Genomic DNA, 26782 nt, shown 5'->3' on the forward strand with positions numbered 1-26782 from the left:
TATACCCCCATGTTCCATTATTCGGAATAAAAAATAAAAGTTAATAAAAAACTTCCATTTTAAAGGATTTTAAAAATAATTCTTCCCCCAACGAAATTTTAGTTTGGATATACCAATTGAGAAAATCTGTATGCTTCATTTTTGTATAATTTTCCCTATTTTTAACGTACATAACAATTTATTAAAGTCGAGAAAACTTTCTCAAAACTTAACAATTCCTTGAACTAAATGTCATATGAACTTAGTGTCATATAGGTTCACACTTTTTTGAGTGTACATTTTCATACCAAAAATTTATAAAATTTAATGAAAAATGCTGCCGCAGTTACCAAAATTAAAAAAACAACGGAACAATTTTAACAAGTCGATATCTCAACATTAGAGATTTTATATAACAATGTTTCTTTTTAAATTTAATAAAAAATGCAGCAATTTCTACCAAAAATTTCCAAAGTACCCATTTTCCTACAAACAACATTTTATTCAAATTGATTTGATATTTTTCTGAAAGAATGTAATTGATATTGATGCTACACGCAAAAACTAATTCATTCCTCCCAAAGGAAATTTAAGCAAACAAAAATCATTTCCGATTTTGTTTTTGCTATAAGAAAGTTTGATTAGAAGAACACACTGAAAAAAGTAAGGAAAGTCTAAAGTCGGGCGGGGCCGACTATATTATACCCTGCACCACTTTGTACATCTAAATTTTCGATACCATATCACATCCGTCAAATGTGTTGGGGGCTATATATAAAGGTTTGTCCCAAATACATACATTTAAATATCACTCGGTCTGGACATAATTTGATAGACTTCTACAAAATCTATAGACTCAAATTTAAGTCGGCTAATGCACTAGGGTGGAACACGATGTTAGTAAAAAATATGGGAAACATTTAAATCTGAAGCAATTTTAAGGAAACTTTGCAAAAGTTTATTTATGATTTATCGCTCGATATATATGTATAAGAAGCTTAGGAAAATTAGAGTCATTTTTTACAACTTTTCGACTAAGCAGTGGCGATTTTACAAGGAAAATATTGGTATTTTGACCATTTTTGTCGAAATCAGAAAAAACATATATATGAGAGCTATATCTAAATCTGAACCGATTTAAACCAAATTTGGCACGCATAGCCACTGTGGTCATATGAGTGTAAATCGGGCGAGCGATATATATGGGAGCTATATCTAAATCTGAACCGATTTCAATAAAATTTGGCACACTTGACTACACTACACTGAAAAAAATATTGTCGTGAGGTCAAAGATTTCATGTCTTTAAAATACGAATGCAAATTTAGCTTAGCATAGAAGACGCATTTCTCCAATATAAAGTTTTTTTCTTTGTCCAAAAGTCGATAAACTTTTCAATGAAGTCGTATTGTCCTTATAATTAAGTGATTTCACTTAAAAATGGGTATCATAACATGAAAGAAAAAATGTTTGGGTTAAGGTCAACTTGACTTTAATAGTTCAGAAAAAATCTTTAAATTTAATGAAATTTTCTTTAAATTTGTTGTCTTTTTGCATCTTGACTACAAAGCAAAAAATCGTGCAAATATAGGACATGTTTTTCAAAACTCTATTTTAAAGACGTTTCTTACTTAAAACATAACATAATTTCTACTGGAAGTCGAGACTTAATATGGAAAATAAAGTTGTCGTTAACACGTTTTTAAAGAACTTTGATATAATATGAAGAAAAGAAGCTGAAAAGCGAAAATTTTAAATTTGATTCCTAGAAGCAAGTACACAAATCCCAAATTGGAAAGAGAATTGTGTCTTAAAAGTATCCTTTCTTTTATTCTCCGCTTCTTTGGCTCGGAATCAATACCAAAATTTTTAAAGTAAAGACAAAATCTTTGGAACCGGGTATGCTTTTTTCAGTGTACTAATTGTACTCTTAGTGCAAAATTTCAACCAAATTGGGGTAAAACTCTGGCTTCTGGGACAGTATTAGTCCATATCGGGCGAAAGGTATATATGGGAGCTATATTTAAATCTGAACCGATTTCTTCTAAAATCAATAGGGTTCTATTCTGAGCCAAAACACATACTTGTGCCAAATTTGAAGTCGATTGGACTAAAACTGCGAACTAGACTTTGATTACAAAAAAGTGTTCACGGACAGACGGACATCGCTATATCGACTCAAGAGCCCACCCTGAGCATATTTGCCAAAGACACCATGTGTCTATCTCGTCTCCTTCTGGGTGTTGCAAACATATGCACTAACTTATAATACCCTGTTCCACAGTGTGGCGCAGGGTATAATAGGTTGGCTGATAAGTCCCCGGTCTAACAAAGAAAAACAAATTTTTTTGCCAAAATTCGTTTTTATTATTCACCATAGTTTCCTTCAAGAGCAACACAACGATTATAACGACCTTCCAATTTTTTGATACCATTTTGGTAGTACTCCTTCGGTTTTGCCTCAAAATAGGCCTCAGTTTCGGCGATCACCTCTTCATTGCAGCCAAATTTTTTCCCTGCGAGCATCCTTTTGAGGTCTGAGAACACGAAAAAGTCGCTGGGGGCCAGATCTGGGTGGGGAAGCAATTCGAAGCCCAATTCATGAATTTTTGTCATCGTTCTCAATGACTTGTGGGGTGCGTTGTCTTGGTGGAACAACACTTTTTTCTTCTTCACATGGGGCCGTTTTGCCGCGATTTCGACATTCAAACGCTCCAATAACGCCATATAATATTTTGACCATTTTTGTCGAAATCAGAAAAAACATATATATGAGAGCTATATCTAAATCTGAACCGATTTAAACCTTCTCAAGATAATCGATAAAAATTATTCCATGCGCATCCCAAAAAACAGAGGCCATTACTTTGCCAGCGGACTTTTGAGTCTTTCCACGCTTCGGAGACAATTCACCGGTCGCTGTCCACTCAGCCGACTGTCGATTGGACTCAGGAGTGTAGTGATGGAGCCATGTTTCATCCATTGTCACATACCGACGGGAAAACTCGGGTGTATTACACGTTGTTGTTTTTGGTCAAATGTGAGCTCGCGCGGCACCCATTTTGCACAGAGCTTCCGCATATCCAAATATTGATGAAAGATATGACCAACACGTTCCTTTGGTATCTTTAAGGCATCTGCTATCTCGATCAACTTCATTTTACGGACATTCAAAATCATTTTGTGGATTGTTTTGATGTTTTCGTCGGTAACCACCTCTTTCGGGCGTCCACTGCGTTCACCGTCCTCCGTGCTCATTTCACCACGCTTGAATTTTGCATACCAATCAATTATTTCAATTGTTCAATTGATTTCCCTAGGACAGAGTCCGGAAACTCATTATGAAGCCAAGTTTTTGCTTCCACCGTATTTTTTCCCTTCAGAAAACAGTATTTTATCAAAACACGAAATTCCTTTTTTTCCATTTTTTCACAATAACAAAAGTTGCTTCACAAAAGACGCTCTATCTCACAAACTAATTGACTTACAGACGTCAAATTTTGACACGAATCATTTGAAGGTTGGTACTATATAAAAATAATATGCATTTAATACTAGTGACGCCATCTCTGTGTCAGACCGGGGACTTATCAGCCAACCTGTTAAACAGTGAACCCACCAGGAAGAAAACTTTTGGTTAATTTTAGAAAATTTTGAATATTTTTAGAAAATTTTAACTAAACAATATTACAATCGCTGGCATCACGCCGAGGTCACAGTAACAAGTAAATAATTTTCGACAAATTCAAGAAAATTTATTAGACATAAATAATTTTTTTCACTTGCTAAAGCAAATTTTGTAGTTTGAAGGAAAAATTTGAGTTCAAAGTTGCAAGAATGTCGTTAGTGACATACGAAGTTCATGATGAACGCATTTGTAGTAAAATTTACAAATTTAAAGAAATAATTAACTATTTTTTTGAGAAATACGAATGATGTTACACGCAAAAACTTATTCTCCTCCCAAAGGAAATTTAGGCAAACAAAAATCATTTCCGATTTTCTTTTTGCTATATCAAAGTTTGATTAGAAGAACACACTGAAAAAACAGTGAACCACCAGGAAGAAAACATTTGGTTAATTTTAGAAAATTTTGTATATTTTTAGAAAATTTTAACTAAACAATATTACAATCGCTGGCATCACGCCGATATCACAGAAATAAGTAAATAGTTTCCACAAATTCAAGAAAATTTATTAGACATAAATATTTTTTTTACTTGCTAAAGCAAATTTTGTAGTTTGAAGAAAAAATTGGAGTTCAAAGTTGCAAGAATGTCTTTCGTGACATACGAAGTTCATGATGAATGAATTTGTAGTAAGATTTACAAATTTAAAGAAATAATGAACTATTTTGTGAGAATTACGAATTTAGTTAATCTGTATGCGTAATTTGTGTATAATTTTTCCCCATTTGTTAGGTTAGGTTAGGTTAGGTTATGTGGCAGCCCGATGTATCAGGCTCATTGTGATCCCACAGTGGTGAACTTCTCTCTTATCACTGAGTGCTGCCCGATTCCATGTTAAGCTCAATGACATTTGTTAGTTCATTAAACTAACGTACGCAAAAAATTATTCAAGTAAAGGAAACTTTTTCCATAGCATATATAATAATTCCATGAACTAAAATAAAGTTAAATTAGCTTTAGTGAAATAGAGAGTTCACTTGTTTTTGAGTGTAGCATATACTTTTTGTGATGAACGTTTATGTTTTTACAGGATGCGGAAACAATTTCATAAAGACTAACTCAAAACAAAATTTCTCACTTCCACGAGGTTTATTTAGTTCTTAGCACCTGTTTCTGTAATACGAACAGCGTAAAAAAGTCTATTAAATCTTATATAATTTTTACAAATTATATTGCTTGGACCAAGATTCGAACCGCGGACCATAAAGTTGGTAGCCAAATGCAATACCCACTGAGCTATGCAGCTCTTGTTTATATCGACGTTATATTATCACAATAACTATAAACACGCAACCAACACAGTCAATCAGTTCTACTTATAGACGAGATTGCTGAGCACGCATACAGCCGAAGACATTTTGGCAATACGGGAATTGTCAAAGATCAAACATCTTGCATTGACCGTTAATTTCGGGGACATTGTAAGTTCAGGGATACTTTTAATAAAACCTCCTTTTTAAATCAAAACTTTTTACAATGGGTCTGTTTGCATACATACAAGAGAGTAAAACTTGAGTTAGTAATTTTAATTCTATTTTTTGAAAAAAGTGGCAGAAATGTACGCGAACGCTTTCCTGTACCCAAGGCCGTATTCAGGGGGGGGATGAGGGGGATCAAACCCCCCCCTCCGAAATGAATGAATATTTTTATATAAACAAATATATATTTTTAGCTGCATAGAAAAATCTTATCGAAGATGTTGAAGAAAAGCTGGATGTTTTATTTTGAAAAACGCTTACCTATAAAACTTGCACAAATCATAGAATACTAGTTGAAAAGCCCGTCAAACGACGATAAAAAAAAAAACAAATTGTTTTTGTTCTCGCACCACAAATTTCATTTTTGGAAAATGTATTTCTGCGTTTTATGTGTGTTTGTTGTTCTTTTTGTGAACATGACTCGCTTTGGATGGCCATAACAACACAACGAAACAGCCAAACACACATGTGTAAATGAAATGGCGCAAAACCTTCGAAAAGAAAATGTAAAAAAATGTAGCCATTTTTCCAAAAAAAATTAATATCCAAATTTTCAACGATCGATATCTCGAAAACGAAGCCTTTTCGGCAAAATTTTTACTGAACATTTTCTCTTTAAAATATACTATTTATACCTATAATATGGGTTTTTGTTAAATTTTCTAAAAAATGCAGCAATTTTTCCAAAAAATTAAAAAATATTTAAATTTTCAAGGATCGATAGCTCGAAAACTAAGCCTTTTTGGCAAAAGTGTTACTTAACCTTTTCTCTTTAAAATACACTATTTATACGTAATATGCACTTTCTATGTTAAATTTTCTAAAAAATGCAGCCATTTTTCCAAAAAAAATTTTGAATATCTAAATTTTCAACGATCGATACTTCGAAAACGAAGCATTTTACTTGTTACTTAACATTTTCTCTTTAAAATACACTATTTATACCAAATAATCGGATTTTTGTTAAATTGCGTAAAAAATGCAGCCGTTTTTCCAAAAAAATTATAAAATATTTAAATTTTGAAGGATCGATATCTCGAAAATCCTAATCCTTTTTGCAAAATTGTTACTTAACCTTTTCGCTTTAAAATACACTATTTATACGTAATATGCATTTTGTTTGTTAAATTTTGTAAAAAATGCAGCCATTTGTACAAAAAAAATTTGAATATCCAAATTTTTAAAAACACAGCTTGTTCACAAACACAGGGTTGTTAACTGATTTGTGCGAAATAATATGTATGCTATTTTTCCGTGCGAAAATTTCACAGTTGCATTTTGTCAAAAAAGCTTAGTTTACGAGATTTCGATCGTTGAAAATTTAGATATTTTAAAATTTTTTGGTAAACCGTCTGCATTTTTTACAAAATTTAGCAAAAAGTTTCTTATGGATATAAATGGTGTATTCTAAAGAGCAAATGTTAAGTAAACTTTTGTTAAAAAGCTTAGTTTTCGAGATATCGACCGTTAAAAATTTAAACATTTTAAAATTTTTTGGAAAAATGGGTGAATTTTTTACAAAATTTAACAAAGCATTGTGTCTCACATACAAAATTGAGTGTGTCGAGTGAAGCAGATATATGGTATATCATGCTGTATTTTAAGAGTTGTTTCAAATTGCATCAGAGTACGCAATACACTGTATACCCATGGCGGAAATAAAATTTTAAAATCTATATATGGACGGTTCATATTTGATTTGTAATAAAATTTTAACTGTATTTTAATTAATCGACTACTGTTCAGTTAAATTTGGCGGAAATATTGTAAGCCGCTTTGATTTAAACAGGGGAGTTTTGTTAAAATTATCCCTCAACTTACAATGTCCCCGAACTTAACGGTAAATGCAAGATCTTTGATCTTTGACAATCCTCGTATTGCCAAAATGTCTTCGGCTGTGTGCTCGCCCAGCAATCTCGTCTATAAATAAAACTGATTGAGTGTATGTGTTGCTTGCGCGTTGATAGTTATTGTGATAATAGAACGCGGATGAAAATAAGAGCTGCATAGCTCAGTGGGCATTGTGTTCGCCTACCAACTTTATGGTCCGCGGTTCGAATCTCCGTCAAAGGTAAAATTTGCAAAATTTATAATATTGAATATTTTTTATTTACATTGTTTGTATTATTGAAAAAGGTGCTGAGAACTAAATAAATTACGTCGAAGTGGAAGTATTTGGACAACTCAACTCCTAAAGGCGACCGTGGAAGTACATTTCTGAGAGGATTCATTGTATATAGCTCATATTCGAATTTTAGAATAAAACTAATTTCATTTTTATCACGCAGACGCTCTACTGGACAAGATTTATAAGGGCAGATAGACACAAGTCAATCGTCTTACAAAATGGTTCCGATACCAAATATCCATATGTTCAGCGTTAATTTCTGGGAGACTTTCTCAACCTTTCGTTAATTCCGAGGACATTATGGAAATATGAGGACAGAACACAAGACTATTGCGACCTTGCGTTAAGTTCCGGGACAGTTGTTCAAAAAAACTCAAAGCCAAGTGCAATGTTTTTTTTTGACGGCGTCATGAATGCAAACACTCTAAGCAAACATGGTAACCCTGGGATTAAGAATGACTTTTAAAACATAGCTAAAAACACAGAAACTGGGAGTACATAATGGAAATATAGAATTGTTATGAATCTAATTATCGAGATCTTTGATTCTAACCCATAAACATGGATTGTATAAAAAGTGTCCCCAATCTTACAGTGTCCCCGAAATTAACGCAAGATCGGTAGAGCTTTGGGGACTGTCCTCATAGCAACAAAATGTCCTCGGAATTAACGCAGGGTTAAAAAAGTGTCCTCGAAATTAACGCAACGCATACATATATATATATATATATATATATATATATATATATATATATATATATATATATATATATATATATATATATTAGTATTCCACTATATCTAATAACATAAAGCAATAATAAAATATATTTAATTTTAGGAAGAGGAGGACTTGGACGTTCATGATAAAAAGAGGAGTAAACCAAATAAAGCCATGGCAGATAGCAGCGAAGAAGATGAAGAAGGTTAGTACTTAAACTTTATCCTTATGTACAGTACTGAGGAAAACCATGGTCAAACCTAATTATATCTGCACGCGTCTTTTTCAAAGCAATACGTCAATTTATTTTTAGTTATATACTCCACATTTTCTAAATACATTCAAATTATCTTATACCAAAACCATGCAACGTTATTCAACAGCTTTATTTATTATTATTTTTTTTTTTTTTTTCATTTCATTTATTGCATAACATTTCGTTTCCGTTTTTCTTATATTTATACTAATATCTAAATAATTTTAAAAACATGATTTCCTTTTCTTTTTAATTATGCGAAATAGTATTTAAATATTATCATTAAGTGTTTAACTAGATCTGGAGGCTTAGGGCTAATTTATTTATTTACAAAATTAGACTTATAGTATAATACAGCGTTGCCAATTTAGCTTTTTTCCCGCTAGATTTGGCTTTTTTTGAAGACGTTTAGCGGGAAAAAAATGCATTTAACTTTTAGCTTTTTTTCATGACCCTTTTAGCTATTTTTGGCTTTTTTTTATTTTCGACATGTTTCTATTGAAATATGGATAAATCGGCGTTTTTATCTATGCCTTGCTGCAAGTATAAGGGTTTCCACATATTTCAAAGCTCAGTTGAAACATTAATAATGAGTCCAGCAATTATGCGGGCATTTTTGTAGCAAATACACCTTGTTGTAAAGTTTTTTTCATTATATACATAAAAGTTATCGTAAACTTTAAATCTACTATTACCATACAAATTTGTTAGATAAACTGTCAGTAAATTATTGGGAATATTATCATTTGACTCGTTTATCCTTTTTATGTTATTATAATATTCTAAAGTTATTACGATATTACTAAATTAAAATAGTAGATGTGAATAGCTTTGTGCACTGAAAAAATATTGTCGTCTCCTTAAAATACGAACGCGAATTTTTGTTATAATAACATTTGTGAATTTCTTTTATATAAACTGTTTTCCTTGTCCAAAAGACGATAAAGTCGTTTTGTCCTTATAATTAAATGATTCAACTTAAAAATGGGTATGTTTTCATGAAAGAAGGAAGAATTAATGAAGTAGTCTTTAAATGTGAGGAGTTTTTGCATCTTAACCACAAACCAAAATAGCGTTCAAAAATAGAAGATGTTTTTCAACACTTTATTTTAAAAACGTATATATACAATAATTTCTACTTGAAGTCGAGTCTGAATTTGGAAATTTAAGTTGGCGTTAGCACGTTTTTAAAGCACTTTGATAGCTCATGAAGAAAAGGAAAATGTTTTTACTGGGAAATGTAAACTATAGGTATTTTCTACAATTTAAATAAAAGTAATGTATTTCGAATTTTTCACAATTTCAAAACCAAACTAAAATTTTATTTAAAAAAATGACAAATCATTTTTTTACCAAATCCAAAGCATGCTTAGATCATTTAATATTTTAAAATAACAAGTAAATAAAATAGAGGTGTTGGGAAGGTAGCTCCCACAAAACGAAGGACTTCCAGTAAAAAATTTGTGATAGTAATCAAAATGTATCGAATACGCAAACAGAGCTAATATGCCTTAGATATTGTTACAGTCTCACAGAAGTGGAATTAAAATGAAAATAATATGCATTGTAAGTGAAATAAAGCCTTTAAGTTTGTTAAATTTCAATCAAAAATGTGACTTTTGATACAAAAAAATTTAGCTTTTTCATACCCTCCATCATAGGATGGGGGTATATTAACTTTGTCATTCCGTTTGTAACACATCGAAATATTGCTCTAAGACCCCATAAAGTATATATATTCTGGGTCGTGGTGAAATTCTGAGTCGATCTAAGCATGTCCGTCCTTCCGTCCGTCCGTCCGTCCGTCCGTCTGTTGAAATCACGCTAACTTCCGAACGAAACAAGCTATCGACTTGAAACTTGGCACAAGTAGTTGTTATCGATGTAGGTCGGATGGTATTGAAAATGGGCCATATCGGTCCACTTTTACGTATAGCCCCCATATAAGGGGACCCTCAGATTTGGCTTGTGGAGCCTCTAATAGAAGCATATTTCATCCGATCGGGCTGAAATTTGGTATATAGTGTTGGTATATGGTCTCTAACAACCATGCAAAAATTGGTTCACATCGGTCCACAATTATATATAGCCCCCATATAAACCGATCCCCAGATTTGGCTTGTGGAGCCTCTAAGAGAAGCATATTTCATCCGATCCGGCTGAAATTTGGTACATGGTGTTGGTAGATGGTCTCTAACAATCATGCAAAAATTTGTCCACATCGGTCCATAATTATATATAGCCCCCATATAAACCGATCCCCAGATTTGGCTTGTGGAGCCTCTAAGAGAAGCATATTTCATCCGATCCAGCTGAAATTTGGTACATGGTGTTGGTAGATGGTCTCTAACAATCGTGCAAAAATTGGTCCACATCGGTCCATAATTATATATAGCCCCCATATAAACCGATCCCCAGATTTGGCTTGCGGAGCCTCAAAGAGAAGCAAATTTCATCCGATCCGGCTGAAATTTGGTACATGATGTTGGTATATGGTCTCTAACAACAATGCAAAAATTGGTCCACATCGGTCCATAATTATATATAGACCCCATATAAACCGATCTCCAGATTTGGCTTGCGAAGCCTCAAAGAGAAGCAAATTGCATCCGATCCGGCTGAAATTTGGTACATGATGTTGGTATATGGTCTCTAAGAACCATGCAAAAATTGGTCCACATCGGTCCATAATTATATATGGACCCCATATAAACCGATCTCCTGATTTGGCTTGTGAAGCCTCAAAGAGAAGCAAATTGCATCCGATCCGGCTGAAATTTGGTACATGGTATTGGTATATGGTCTCTAACAACTGTGCAAAAATTGTTCCACATCGGTCCATAATTATATATAGCGCCCATATAAACCGATCTCCAGATTTGGGTTGCGGAGCCTCAAAGAGAAGCAAATTGCATCCGATCCGGCTGAAATTTGGTACATGGTATTGGTATATGGTCTCTAACAACTGTGCCAAAATTGGTCCACATCGGTTCATAATTATATAGAGCCCCCATATAAGCCGATCCCCAGATTTGGCTTGCGAAGTCTCCAAGAGAAGCAAATTTCATCCAATCCGGTTGTAATTTTGAACATGGTGTTAGTATATGATCTTTAACAACCGTGCCAGAATTGGTCCATATCGGTCCATAATTACATATAGCCCCCATATAAAACGTTCTCCAGATTTGACCTCCGGAGCCTCTTGGAGGAGCAAAATTCATCCGATCCGGTTCAAATTAGGAACGTGGTGTTAGTATATGGTCGCTAACAACCATACAACAATTGGTCCAATCACACAAAAATTGGTCCATATCGGTTCATAATCATGGTTGCCACTAGAGCAAAAATAATCTACCAAAATTTTATTTCTATAGAAAATTTTGTCAAAATTTTATTTCTATAGAAAATTTTGTCAAAATTTTATTCGGTTCATAATGAAATGTTCATCATCGTCAAAATTTTATTTCTATAGAAAATTTTGTCAAAATTTTATTTCTATAGAAAATTTTGTTCAAATTTTATTCGGCTCATAATCATGGTTGCCGCTAGAGCCAAAAATAATCTACCAAGATTTTATTTCTATAGAAAATTTTGTCAAAAGTTTATTTCTATAGAAAATTTTGTTACAATTTTATTGCTGTAGAAATTTTTGTCAAAATTTTCTTTCTATAGAAAATTTTGTGAAAATTTTTATTTCTATAGAAAATTTTGTGAAAATTTTATTTCTATAGAAAATTTTATTTCTGTAGAAAATTTTGTCAAAATTTTATGTCTACTTTGTCAAACTGAATTATATACGTATTGGATCGATCTTTTTTGATTTAATATATACCACGTTTGGACTTACATACAATTTAGAAGATGGTGTTAGGAGGTTTTAAGATACCTTGCCATCGGCAAGCGTTACCGCAACTTAAGTAATTCGATTGTGGATGGCAGTGTTTAGAAGAAGTTTCTACGCAATCCATGATGGAGGGTACATAAGCTTCGGCCTGGCCGAACTTACGGCCGTATATACTTGTTTCTAGCTATTTTTTAGCATTTTTTAGCTTTTTTAGCTATTTTTTTGGGCAAAACTAGCGGTTTTTGGTGAAACAATTCTGGCAACGCTGGTATAATATAAGAATAATATTACAATAGTAGCATTGGCTACAGAGGCCATCAGCTAACTAACATAAAATTAATTGTAATTATTTTATATGATCACTTTGGATTGCGAAATGAAATTGAATATTTTGTTAATGTTTTCCTCATTAGTAGTTTTTAGCAATGACATGCCTGCATTATTTAGTGTATTCATTTGTAAGTTTACTAGTTTCCGACAGGATTCTAATATATGTTCAATACTCGCTGTATCTCCGCAGTTAGGGCAGTTATTGTCTTTATCTTTATTAATTAGGTGTTGATGCGTAGTAATACAGTGTCCCATACGAAGTCTGGAAAAAATACGGATTTTTTTCTTGTCTATGTTAGTGGGGTAGCATGGTATGATGTACTCTGGATTAGTGGCGCTGTAATGTCTATGATGGAAATTATGTTGGTTTCTCAGTTTAAGTTCATTCAGCTCTATAATAATGTGATTTTTTAGATCGTTTTTTTCTATTAGCGAGTCTGCTATTATTGGGGCTGTACAAGCAAATTTTGCAGCTTTATCAGCATGCTCATTACCAGAAATGCCAACATGTCCCGGTATCCAGCAAAGTTTAATTTGGTTTTATTTGTTATTAGCAGATCTCTTATTTTACTTATTGAAGTCCAGCTGGTATTCGATAGATTGTTTATGGATTTTATTGCAGAGAGACTGTCTGAAAAAATTACAGTTTTCCGTTTAACAGAGATTGCGTATTCTACGGCGAATAGTATGCCGGCGGCTTCCGCTGTGAATATTGATGAGGCACATCTTAAGTATTTTAGGCACAGAATATTTTTGTAATTATCAACTACTGCGTATGCTGTAGTCCAGTTATTTTTTGATGCATCTGTGTATAACAAAAGCCAATCATTATGTTGAGATAAAAAAGAAAGGTGCTGCTGCTTGTACATATCATTTGGTGTGTTGGTTTTTGTGACTTTGCTCATAGACAGCTCTGTGCATTTATCTGGTAGTAGCCAAATAGGATTTTTTGGTCTATATGTAGATAGTTTGTCTTGAAAATTGACAATATTGTTGTGAACACAATCGTAAACAACTGATTGTACCTTTGGTACCCGTTTGGCGGTTAGAACTTTGTTAACATCGTCGTCAATGATTGAAGAATTCATTGACATAATTTTTGGTAGAAGTTTGTTTTTCGATGTGATAATAAAATCTTCTAGTGAAGGTAGTCCAGATTCTATATATATTATTTTAACTGGTGTTGTTCGGTAGGCATATATACTGGATCTAATGCTATCGTGGTATATTGTTTTTATATGTTGCAAAGTTTTTTTGGGGCTATTGCAAAAAAGAAAGAGACCATAGTTGATTTTGCTAAGTTTTAGTGTCTTTACCAGATATGTCAGTGTATTGATGTGTGCATAGCTCTTTCCGGATAGATATTTTACTAAATTTGATCTAGATATAAGTTCTTTCTTGAGACTTCGAATTTGTTCATTCCATCTGTAGTTTTTTTCAAAAAAGATTCCCAAAATCTTTAATTTATCAACATATGCAAATTTAACATTATTGACGGTTATATCGTTAGGTTTACAATTGTGTTTACGGCAAATGTGAAGTGTGGATGATTTTGATGGAGAAATTTTTGCTCCTGATACCTTGGACCACTCCTGTAAATCAGTTATTATACTAGAAAATACGTCATTTGTGTGATTGTTCATACTGAGTATGTACAGGTCATGTGCGTAGAGACAATGATAAATTTTTGGGTGTTTGTTGATGATAGTGGAAATTTGGTTGAAAGCAATCTGAAATAATATTACAGAGAGCGGTGATCCTTGTGGTATGCCATTTGACAAAGGGTACTGATCTGATAGAAAGTTGTTGATTTTAACTCTAAAGGTTCTTCCCGTGAGAAAAGATTTAATAAAGTTTATTATTTTAGGTCCGATACCCCAAGATGATAAAGCATCGAGTATTATATGTATGCCAATGCGGTCGAATGCTTTCTCAAAATCAATGGATAAGATTGAAATATGGTTTCTGGTCGATAGTGCCTTCGTGACGAAGTAATCTATATGTAATAAAACATCGGTACAACCTTGATTGTTTTTGAAGGCTACCTGGTTAATCGCTATGAGCTTTCGAGTTTTCAGAAACCAAGCAAGTCGGTTGCTGATGATGCGTTCTAATAATTTTGACAAGCATGGTAGAAGAGAAATTGGCATATAGCCGGATATATTAGTTTTATCCTTGTTTGGTTTTGGAATTGCAGTGACGATTGCCGATTTCCAGGAATAAGGAATGGTGCCAGTGTCAAAAATTAAATTGTAAAGTGAAACAAGTTTAACTTTACAATGTGTTGATGTATTTTTTATCATGGGGTATGATATTCGATCATGTCCCGGTGATTTACCTTTTGCCTTGTTTAAAGCGATAGTGAGCTCTGAATCTGTTATGTCTGATTCGATTAGACGTGCCTGCCTGTTTGTTGGGCGATTGTGTACATTTGAAGATATAAGACGTTTCGACGATCGAAATTCTGCGCAAAAATTACTATCCAATGAAGCATTTGACCAACATTTACCGAAGTAGTTAGCAATATCTGTAGGATCATTGAGTATTTTGTTGTCGGTTTCGATTGCGGTAAATACATGGTTAGCATTTGTTCTCGAAAGCATGTTTATTTTCTTCCAGACAATAGACAGAGGAGAATCTCTGCTAATAGTTTTTGTGAAATTGATGAAACAAAGGGTTTTAGCCCTTTTGTTTTCATATCTGAATTTGGCGTTTGCTTTTTTATATTCCAGTAGGTTTTCCATAAGGGGGTTTCTTTTGAAAAATCGATATTTTGTTGTTTTAATTTTTCTAAGAGCAGCTACCTCACGATTCCACCATGGTACTGTTGTCTTATATTTACGGTTAGATTGAGGAATGTTGCTGTTTGCAGCGTTTCGTATGGCCTTTGTAATGATGGCATTTCCCTTATTAGGATTTCTGGAGAAGTCACTGTAACGCAACGCGTCGTCTATGTGAGCTTGATAAGCCAGCCAATTAGCTTTTCCGAAATTAAATTTAGGCAGTTGCTTGATCAATGACATATTGGTGGGGGTACTAATTGTGGTTATTATGGGAAAATGGTCACTATTATACAAGTCACTGAGGGTTTGACTACATGTTAGTCCTAAAAGAGAAGCAGAACAGGTGGATATGTCAATATTAGTGAATGTATTAAATGTGGACAAGTGTGTCGGTTTTCCATCATTTAAAATGCACATATTTTTTTGGCTTAGAGCGTTCTCTATAGTTACACCTCTTGAATTGGTTTTTGTGGATCCCCAAAGAATATTCCAGGAGTTGACATCGCCCACTAATACTACCGGAGTTTTTATATTCTCGAAAAGATCGATTATATCAGATATTGTGAAGTCTTCATTTGGATGAATATACACGGAGATTATTGTTACTTTTACGTGAAGAGTGACTTCAACCGCAATGTTGAGCAATTTGGATGAGTTATTGATTAGTTTATGTGGTATGTGATTTTTAATTAAAACAGCAATACCTCCTTTGGAGTTGGTATTGAAAGGGTTATTGGATGTGTATGATATATACGGCTTAGGTGCAATAATATTTGAGGCATATGGTATGTGAGTTTCTTGTAGCGATATGAAATTCGGATTCTGATCTTTCATTAATAGTTGTAGATCCACATAATTATTGAAAAAACCTTTGATATTCCAATTAACTATTTTGAAATGGGACATATGTATATAAAAATTAGAGGAACTTAATTGGAAAAAAGTTTATTCAGACATGTCAAAGTCGTCAATGGAGTCAATTTCGGGTCTACGTGATGTGATTTTTGCTGGGATGTAATTAGTAGCATTTGTGTGTGAATTAAGAGAGTTTGAGTCTTTATTCGATTGCGATAATTCTCTTATGATACTTGTTGGTGTTTTTTGTGTTTTTGTAGGGCTAATGTCATTTTTTGTTTTGTTTTTGTTGCTTAGACTTTCAATTTTTGAGTTGAATTTCTTTAGCAGTTGATCAGGGGGGTTATTGTTTGCATTTATGTCTATTGTTGCATTTGTGTCAATTGTTTTTTTGGCATTTGTGGATGTTGTTGTTTCAGTGTTATTGTTTACTTTTTCTTCATTGATTGTTTTTTCACTCGGTAAAGTATTTTTTTCTTTTTTTTCTTAGCGGTAGTTGAGTTGTTGGGTTTTTTATTTGAAGAAAATCTCTTGTTGCGTTGGGCGACAGCAGTTTCAAGTGTTTCAATGGGAATGTTGAAAGTGTCTGTTTTTGGTGTTGTTGTTGTTGTTGTAACAGTTTATTGTGATCTCATCCATTTCATGTTATACGCTTGGTACATCAGCTTGTTGGCAGATCAAGGAACTCTGCGACTAAGATGGGGTGTGTCCAGAGTGATCTGGTGGTAAGTCGGGTTGGTTTGGCTGGGCAAGAGAAAAGATGACGCGTGTCGTGTGGCCCTTGGTTGCAAATTGGACAAACGTCAGCTACGCTGCTATCAATCACCGATAAGTAGGAATTGAGGCGGCTGCACTTGCCTGATCTTAATTGGGCCAAAACTACCCTAGTCTGCCGTGGGAGGTCTCTTTCCTCCGGTGCTATGGGCGGTGGTCGGACTCCAAGAACAGGATTAACCTTGTAGCTTCTCACCGCTTCAGCTACAGTATCCTCATGAATCCTGTTCAAACCTGCCTGGTACGCTGCTTGATCTAGAGGCTCTCTTTTATAGCGCTGGATCTCGCGCTCTAGATTATGTATATCAACCCTTACGTTCCTGGGTGGTGGTTGTGTATCCATAAGATGGTGGTTTGGATGATTACTGCGATAACAACCCAGGAGATACTGCTTTGACAACATGTAGTTGTGTCTTCGCACAGGGATGATCTTTGTCTCCACATAAAGGTGATCCAGGGGTGTGCTGCGGAGACACCCAGTCGCAGTTCTAAGAGCAGCGTTCTGGCAGGTTTGTATGTTATTCCACTGCGTATCACTGGTCTGCGGTGTCCACACTGGCGCTGCATAGTTTACCACTGACCGGCCAATTGCCTTATAAGTAGTTAGCAAGGTTTCTTTGTCCGCACCCCAAGTACTGCCGGCAAGTGACTTGAGGACCTTGTTTCTACCACGGAGCTTATTACAAATTGCAGTGGCATGGACAGATGACCTAAAAAGGCTGTCGAATGTGACCCCAAGAATCTTGGGGTAATTTGTGGTCGGAATTATTACTCCATCGACTCTGATATTCAACTGCCTGCGCACTTCTGCCGTCCATGTAGTAAATAGTGTGGCTGAGGATTTGGTGGGGGATATCCTCAAGTTTCTCGCAGTGAAATAACTGGTAAGATTAGCTATGTAGACGTTCAACCGATCGCAAATGTCATCAACATTGGGCCCAGATGCCAAGATTGTACAGTCATCCGCATATGATACAATCTCGACGCCGTCAGGAGGGGGTGGAATCGAGGACATGTAGAGGTTAAACAGTGCCGGAGATATCACCCCACCTTGGGGAACTCCCTGTTTAACTCTACGCGGTCTTGACTTTCTGTCCCTGAATTCCACGTACGACTGGCGTCCACACATATAATTCAGCACCCAACGCTTCGCTCCTGCCCGTAGGGACGTATTCTCGATGTCCTCAAATAATGTGGCATGGTTGACCGTATCGAATGCTTTCGATAGGTCAAGCGCCACGAGGACCGTCCTGTGACACGGCCTGGGCTGGTTAAGTCCCTTATAAATATGTGTCGAAATGGCATGTAAGGCTGTTGTCGTACTATGTACCTTACGGAATCCATGTTGATGGTGGGCAGCTGGAAAATTCTCCACAAGGCTGGGGAGGAGTAATGCCTCAAGTGTCTTGGCTACTGGCGAAAGAAGGGATATCGGTCTGTACGATTCACCTTTGCTCGAATCTTTGCCCGGTTTCAGTAGTGGAATCACCCTTCCCATTTTCCAGACATCGGGTATAATGTGTGATTCCAAAGACAAATTGAGGAGTCTGGTCAGGTACTCAACTCCCAGTATTCCCAGATGCTTCAGCATTAGCATTGAAATTCCGTCAGGGCCCAGCGCCTTAGATGGTTTCGCGCTGTTGATGACATTGGTAACTTCGGTTGCAGTAAATTGTGGTGTGTCATCGGCTCGGAGACCACGTACACGACGGGTGGCTCTCCTTTTCGCTCTATCACTCTCGGGATGCTCGACAAACTGTCGGTTGAAGTATTTGGCGCACCTCTTCGGATCAGTCACAGTCACGTCGCCAAATGTGACTGAAATCCCATCATCCCTTGTGGAGGGGTTCGAGAGGGCTCTAACTGTTGACCACAATTTACCAGTTCCTGTTCCTAAGTTACATTGCTTCAGGTGCTCTAACCAAGTGATCCGCTTGTGCTCGTCGACTATCTTACTAATCTCTAAATTTAGTTCTCTGATTCTAGGATCAGCAGGGTTAGCATGACGGCGTTCATCTCGCTCGTCTGCGAGTCCCGCCGCTTCGGCTGGGAAGTTGGGCCTCACCTGGGCAATTCGACCAGCGGGTATGAAGCGAGCGGCTGCTGCGTTGATGATGTCCCGGAACTCCCTCTGGGCAACATGAACATGTGAGGGGGACGGGAGCTCACTGAAGCGGCGATCGGTGTATTCTCTGAAGCCTTCCCAGTTGGCTTTCTTTTGATTAATAAACGTCCGGCGTTCAGAGGTTATGAAATCGGAGGGTCGGTTGATGGTGAGAATTATGGGGAGGTGGTCCGAACCCAATGAAATGACGGGTTGCCAGGAGACGTCATTTATCAGACCAGGCGATGCTAACGATAAATCTGGCGAACTGCTGCAGTCACCCATAATTCTCGTGGGGGCCTCTTCGTTCACCGTGCAAAATGTGGAGTCGTCTATCTGCTCTGCCAAAGCTATGCCCCTCTGGTCATTACCCAGGAGAGAATGCCAAAGTTCATGGTGGGCATTAAAATCTCCTAGAACCAATCGGTTATGCCCGCTCAACAACCACTCAATGTTTGGGCTATAACCAGGAGCACAGCTACCAACCGGCGGTATGTACACATTGTATAGCTCTATCTCGGCAGCCCCACACTTAACTGCTACCCCCATACATTCCATGTACGGGTCATTAGTGTCTAGCACAAGCGTGATAGGTCTATACTGCACGGAACGGTGTAATATGAAAGCCAGGCCACCACCTCCATTTCTTGTGCGATCCTTCCGTAGGACATTGTACCCATCACAATGTCGTAGGCTGCAGGTGGGATTCAGCTTTGTTTCCTGGATCGCCGCGACCCTTATCCTTTTCCGATTCATAAAGTCTACGATCTCACTAATCTTACCACGGAGCCCGTTGCAATTAAATTGCAAAAATGATGCACTCTCCGGAACTGGTACAACAATATTCGGTGTAAGATGCTGCGGCGGAGAATATTGTTGTGCGGGAGAAGTCGGTGGGGTCACATAATCAGATGACCCACTGCTGCTGTCATTGGCACAGCATCCTGCCACGAAGTCAGTTTGACTATACTCCCGCAGCGATGTTAGGCCGGAGCAATTCCGGAAGTGCACCCATTCCATGCACCGGTTACACCTCACCGAAACCGAGCGATGGTGAATTCGATTTCGGCAGACGGCACAGTACCATGGTCCGGGGTTTTCCTCTATCCCGGCTCGGACCAAAAGCAGGCGGAGAAGGCTCCCCGGGATGCACCTTCTCCAACACGAAAAAATGGACGAGACAACACGTACACTGAGGTGGCAGCCGCTGGCCGATGGCTGGTATCCATGGGGTCAATCCGGTGCGTAGAACCCGCCGCCGTGGGATTGTTTTTGGTGTAATAAGCAAAGCTTCTTTAAAAGAGGTTTTGTTTTTTATTTGATTTCTAAGCACTTCTTTTCTTTGCTGTATTACGGGGCATTGTTTGTTGTTGGCCCGGTGGGAGTGATTGCAATTGGCACATTGTACTTTTGTACAGGGTATTGGGTCGTGTAGTAAAGATGAACATACTTCACATATGGTATTGTTTTTGCAATATTTTTTTGTGTGTCCCAGTTTGAAACAGTTTTTGCATTGCATTGGGTCTGGGATATATTCCTTTACTTTGACATCTATAACACCAACTTCAACGGTTTTTGGCAATTCGTATAAATTGAAGCTAAGTATATGTAAAGGTGTATTCAGAATAACTCCATCAACATATGAAGTAATTTTCCTGCAGTCAACAACTCCTTGTTTTTTCATACCGTCAACAATTTCTTGTTCTGTACGATCAGTCAGCAAATCGCAATTTACAACACCTCTAATTATATTTAGAGTAGGATGTAAAACGCATTCTATGGGGCAAATACCACCTAAGTTTTTGGTTTTTAAAAAACGATTGGCTTGGGCTTCGTTTTTTGTTAGCAAGAGTAGATTTCCATCTCTTGTAAATATTGTTTTAAGTGTTGATTCGCTCGAGATTCCTTGAATGGCTTTTGAGATAAGAAATATGTTGTAGCATTTTAAAGGTTTTTCTTGTATAGTGCTTCTCATTATAACATATTTGGGGCATGGTTGATTTTTGTTTTTAGGTTGTAATAGTTGTGGATATTCCAAAGAGTTACCCAAATTAAGAGTGGTTGCTTTGTGTTTTTTTCGTTTAGGCGAATTTCCTCCTGGATCGAGTATTCCAAAGGAGTTCCCTCCTGAGGATGAATGCATGGCTCAAGTAGAATAAAGCACCTATCAATAGTTTCTATCCTTTGCTCAGGTGTAGAAAATCTGGTGATATGCGAGAGAAATAGGCTGCTGAGTTGAGAGAATTCAGTTGGGAGTATAACACCTGCAAAGAGAAAATACGACTGTTCGCGACGAAAGCTGAACTTGTACTGTGGGGCTAATTTATGTTGAAGCAATTTCAGTGATATGATTATAGATATATGCTTTACATCTTAAATTAATATTTGTGTAGATTTGTTCAAGCTTGTTTGATGCAAGTTATAAACTAAAAAGGGAAGCTTTATTTAAATAAAATATAAATGCTTCCATAATGTTGCTTAGACATATCCTTGAAACTGATGCTTGTGTGCGTAGCCTTTATTTACTGTGGTGGTTGCAGCCTAGAAGCGACACTATGATGTCGTGTAGGAGTATTTTTTACCTACTTTAAAATGTTTTATGATGAACCAAATATTTTTCATTCGATTTTATTGGTTATTGATTATTTTATTACAGAGCAGGATTATAAATGCTAAAACATTTTAATTACATTTTGAAAATATTAATAAGAATGAGGATATTAAAAGAAAACTAATTTTAATATTTAAATACTGTCACGTCGCCCTGTGTTTACTGACAGAGTTGTTTTCTGATCACGGGGGGATCTCGCAGCATGGAGATTGGCTCGAATGAGCGATCCAATGGGAGGGTACAATTGGGATTCATAACGCCTGAATCCATTGGCGTAGTTAGGGCGGTGCTGGGAGGTTTCGCCCCCAGAAAAAATTTAGCCCCTCGAATATTTATCGGTAAAAAAAAAAAAAAAAAAAAAAAAAAAAAAAAAAAATCGCCATAACTTTGAAGTCGAGCATTATTATAATGTATATCGATGTCCTCATTCATGGTGTTAATATATGGTCTCTAACAACAAAGCCAAACTTGGTCCATATCGGTCTATAGTTATATATAGCCCCCAGATAAACCGTTCCCCAATCACACAAAAATTGGTCCATATCGGTTCATATTTGTGTATTGCGTCTATAATTACCGCGCAAAAGTTCATATCGGTTTGTTATTATTTGTAGACTTTCCTATATATGTCGGTCGAGAACTGAATTATATAACATACGTATGTAATCTGCTTTTTTGTCTTATTGTATACAACGTATGGACTAACTTACAATTTAGAAGACGATGTTAAGAAGTTTTAAGATACCTTGCCATCGGTAAATATTACCACAACCCATGTAATTCGATTGTGGATGTAGAAGTTTCTACGTAATCCATGGTGGAGGGTACATACGATTCGGCCAGGCCGAACTTACGGCCGTATATAACAGGTTGGCTGATAAGTCCCCGGTCTAACAAAGAAAAACACATTTTTTTTGTCAAAATTCGTTTTTATTATTCAACATAGTTCCCTTCAAGAGCGATACAACGATTATAACGACCTTCCAATTTTTTGATACCATTTTGGTAGTACTCCTTCGGTTTTGCCTCAAAATAGGCCTCAGTTTCGGCGATCACCTCTTCATTGCAGCCAAATTTTTTCCCTGCGAACATCCTTTTGAGGTCTGAGAACAAGAAAAAGTCGCTGGGGGCCAGATCTGGAGAATACGGTGGGTGGGGAAGCAATGCGAAGCCCAATTCATGAATTTTTGCCATCGTTCTCAATGACTTGTGGCACGGTGCGTTGTCTTGGTGGAACAACACTTTCCCATGGGGCCGTTTTGCCGCGATTTCGACCTTCAAACGCTCCAATAACGCCATATAATAGCCACTGTTGATGGTTTTTCCCTTCTCAAGATAATCGATAAAAATTATTCCATGCGCATCCCAAAAAGCAGAGGCCATTACTTTGCCAGCGGACTTTTGAGTCTTTCCACGCTTCGGAGACGGTTCACCGGTCGCTGTCCACTCAGCCGACTGTCGATTGGACTCAGAAAAATACTTCAGAATTTCTTATAATTTGTACATTTTACCCCAAATACACCAAAAGAACAATTTTAAACTGCAATTTTTTCCTTCAAACTACAAAAATAAAGTAATTATGTCTAAAAATTTTCTCGAATTAGTCGAAAAATATTTACTTATATTTGTGATATCGGCGTGATGTCTGCGTTTAAACAAACTTGTTATTCCTGGAGGGTTCACTGTTTTTTTAGTGTACACATTTAATTTATATGAAAAAGGAATATCAGCAATAATACCTCCACTACTCATTAAAACCCATTAAACATTGATGGAACATGCATTTTCAACGATAATTTTGTGGAAAATATACTTTTTAAACCCCGTCATTTAATTTGTTTAGCAAGCGTTGTTTCAACGTTTGCTTCCAACGCTGTTACAACGCTCAATATTTATAACCATCAGGAATTTCTGACAGGGGTGTTGTCTACTTTTTTTATATCACCAATTTTAAAATTTTCACAAGTTCAAAAATTGATTTTATGCGTGAGATGTCGGTCATTTGATCCATAGTACAATGTCGAGGAGCACAAAAACTAATTGAATTGCTACAAAATATAACGTTATTGAATACTAAACTTGAAAATGTTATATTATTGCGAGTCAGTATTATATCAACAAGCTAATATTTAATATTAGTTTATTCTAATTGTGAAGTAGATTTTGAAAGTTATTTTTAAAAGATGTAGCTGAAGCGTTGTATATCGTATGTTAGAGCGTTCCAGAGACGCATTGCGACAATTAAGAACTGCCATTTGGGTACAAGACCTGTTCTTCTAAAGGGCACTACATTCCTACTAGAGCTCGACCGAAGCATCGGCATCGGTATTAGTTAGAATTCGGCGTCAAGAGGCCAGTTAACCGAAGCCAACGCTTTTTGAATAATTTATTTCGTATGGAATTGTCCCAGTCTTGATTTTTTTCTAGTCAAAAAACCCACTAGAAATAAAGCAAAAAGCTCAGAGTCTCTCCATATGGGAAAATCCAATAGAAAAAAACTATTGGAGATTGAAATGGATTCATATTAACATAGGCCTGCACGAGAGGCTTTGTAAGAATTAACATTATATCTATGCATACCGAATTTGGTTGAAATCCGTTCAGATTTAGATATATATCGTAGGCCATATGAACTTATTGGCCAGAAGCCAGGCTTTTTCTCTGATTTGCTTCAAATATTTAAAAAAGAGTATATTTGATAATATCGTCAAGTGTTCTAAGTTTGGTTTAAATCGCTTCAGATTTAGGTATTGACTCCATATAAACGTACATTTGCAGAAATGCACCATTTCTCCCGAGTTAGTGAGGTTAAATAAATATAATATATCATTGGAAAGGCATTTGAGAAAACATTCCTCTTATGAAATCGAGAAAAACAAAAATTATGAAAATTGAAATTTTTGGGGTAAGGATTTTTTTAATTGCAATTTTTTGGGAATTAAAAATATGATTTGCAACCTTGCAACATTTGCAGAAATGCACCATTTCTCCCGAGTTAGTGAGGTTAAATAAATATAATATATCATTGGAAAGGCATTTGAGAAAACATTCCTCTTATGAAATCGAGAAAAACAAAAATTATGAAAATTGAAATTTTTGGGGTAAGGAGTTTTTTAATTGCAATTTTTTGGGAATTAAAAATATGATTTGCAACCTTTATAAATTTTGAACAAAGTATGATATCATTTTGACTTTTATTGAATTTTGCAAGGAAAATTGTTTTAAAAAATTTTGCTTAATAACAGGTTGGCTGATAAGTCCCCGGTATGACACATAGATGGCGTCGCTAGTATTAAATGCACATTATTTTTATATAGTACCAACCTTCAAATGATTCGTGTCAAAATTTGACGTCTGTAAGTCAATTAGTTTGTGAGATAGAGCGTCTTTTGTGAAGCATCTTTTGTTATTGTGAAAAAATGGAAAAAAGGAATTTCGTGTTTTGATAAAATACTGTTTCTGATGGGAAAAAATACGGTAGAAGCAAAAACTTGGCTTGATCATGAGTTTCCGGACTCTGCCCCAAGGAAATCAACAATAATTGATTGGTATGCAAAATTCAAGCGTGGTGAAATGAGCACGGAAGACGGTGAACGCAGTGGACGCCCGAATGAGGTGGTTACCGACGAGAACATCAAATAAATCCTCAAAATGATTTTGAATGACCGTAAAATTAAGTTGATCGAGATAGCAGAGGCCTTAAAGTTATCAAAGGAACGTGTTGGTCATATCATTCATCAATATTTGGATATGCGGAAGCTCTGTGCAAAATGGGTGCAGCGCGAGCTCACATTTGACCAAAAACAACAACGTGTTGATGATTCTGAGCGGTGTTTGCAGCTGCTAACTCGTAATACACCCGAGTTTTTCCGTCGATATGTGACAATGGATGAAACATGGCTCCATCACTACACTCCTGAGTCCAATCGACAGTCGGCTGAGTGGACAGCGACCGGTGAACCGTCTCCGAAGCGTGGAAAGACTCAAAAGTCCGCTGGCAAAGTATGCGCATGGAATAATTTTTATCGATTATCTTGAGAAGGGAAAAACCATCAACAGTGACTATTATATGGCGTTATTAGAGCGTTTGAAGGTCGAAATCGCGGCAAAACGGCCCCATATAAAGAAGAAAAAAGTGTTGTTCCACCAAGTCAACGCACCGTGCCACAAGTCATTGAGAACGATGGCAAAAATTCATGAATTGGGCTTCGCATTGCTTCCCCACCCACCGTATTCTCCAGATCTGGCCCCCAGCGACTTTTTCTTGTTCTCAGACCTCAAAAGGATGCTCGCAGAGAAAAAATTTGGCTGCAATGAAGAGGTGTTCGCCGAAACTGAGGCCTATTTTGAGGCAAAACCGAAGGAGTACTACCAAAATGGTATCAAAAAATTGGAAGGTCGTTATAAGCGTTGTATGTATCGCTCTTGAAGGGAACTATGTTGAATAATAAAAGCGAATTTTGACAAAAAAATGTGTTTTCTTTGTTAGACCGGGGACTTATCAGCCAACCTGTTATACCATTCCCAAAATTCGTATTGAATATCGCCAAAGTGGGGACATACAGTGGGGAGGAAAACCGAGTGCATGTTGACCACTTAGGAGTATGCTTTATTTGCATAATAAAACCCGTCTATTGAGTTCACTTACTACAAAATTTATTTAATGTATATTTTATTTCCTGATAAACAAAACTGTACATTCAGATAAAAAATATATACTTATACTAATGCATTTATTAAAATAAAATAAAAGTAAGTCTGCATCCAGTTCTGCACTTTATGCATAATACTTTAAAATCCAATGTCCTAGTATTTAGCCCATAGTTCTTTATTTCTAATTATGGTTTTAACTCGTCTTCACATACTTCTACTATTTTTTTATTATTTATTTTTTGGCTCTAGATAGATCGTTATTTTTTGGTGCTCTTTGGTGTAACCTCAAGCACCTTCTAACCAGAGACCATAAATTTTCAATGGGATTGAAATCGAGGCTTTGTGGTAGCCTTTTGAGTATTTGAGAACTGTGTTCCGACAACCATTTCCTTGCTATTTTGTAAGTATTCTCGGGTTTGCAGCCTTTTTGAAGAACAACTTGATCCTCAAGGTAGGCGCAAACCTCCACAAACTAAGGCAAATTTTATTGCACAATGTCAAGGTAGTCTCCCTTTTCATGATACCATACCACGAAGCTTCCCCCTCTATGTTTTACGGTTTGTAGTGTTTTTGGAGG

At 36.2% G+C, this 26782-nt stretch overlaps 1 protein-coding gene across 1 annotated transcript in view; it reads left to right on the top strand.

The window, feature by feature from the left end:
• The window catches only part of Spt6 (transcription elongation factor Spt6), a gene marked incomplete in the record, with an annotated part of 87327 nt that overhangs the window by 8026 nt on the left and 52519 nt on the right, over window positions 1-26782 (top strand). The window contains 1 exon segment of the mRNA XM_075299347.1: window positions 8116-8200. Coding sequence (XP_075155462.1) covers window positions 8116-8200 — 85 coding nt within the window.

Source organism: Haematobia irritans, chromosome 3 (assembly GCF_050003625.1).
Source record: "Haematobia irritans isolate KBUSLIRL chromosome 3, ASM5000362v1, whole genome shotgun sequence".
NCBI lineage: Eukaryota > Metazoa > Arthropoda > Insecta > Diptera > Muscidae > Haematobia > Haematobia irritans.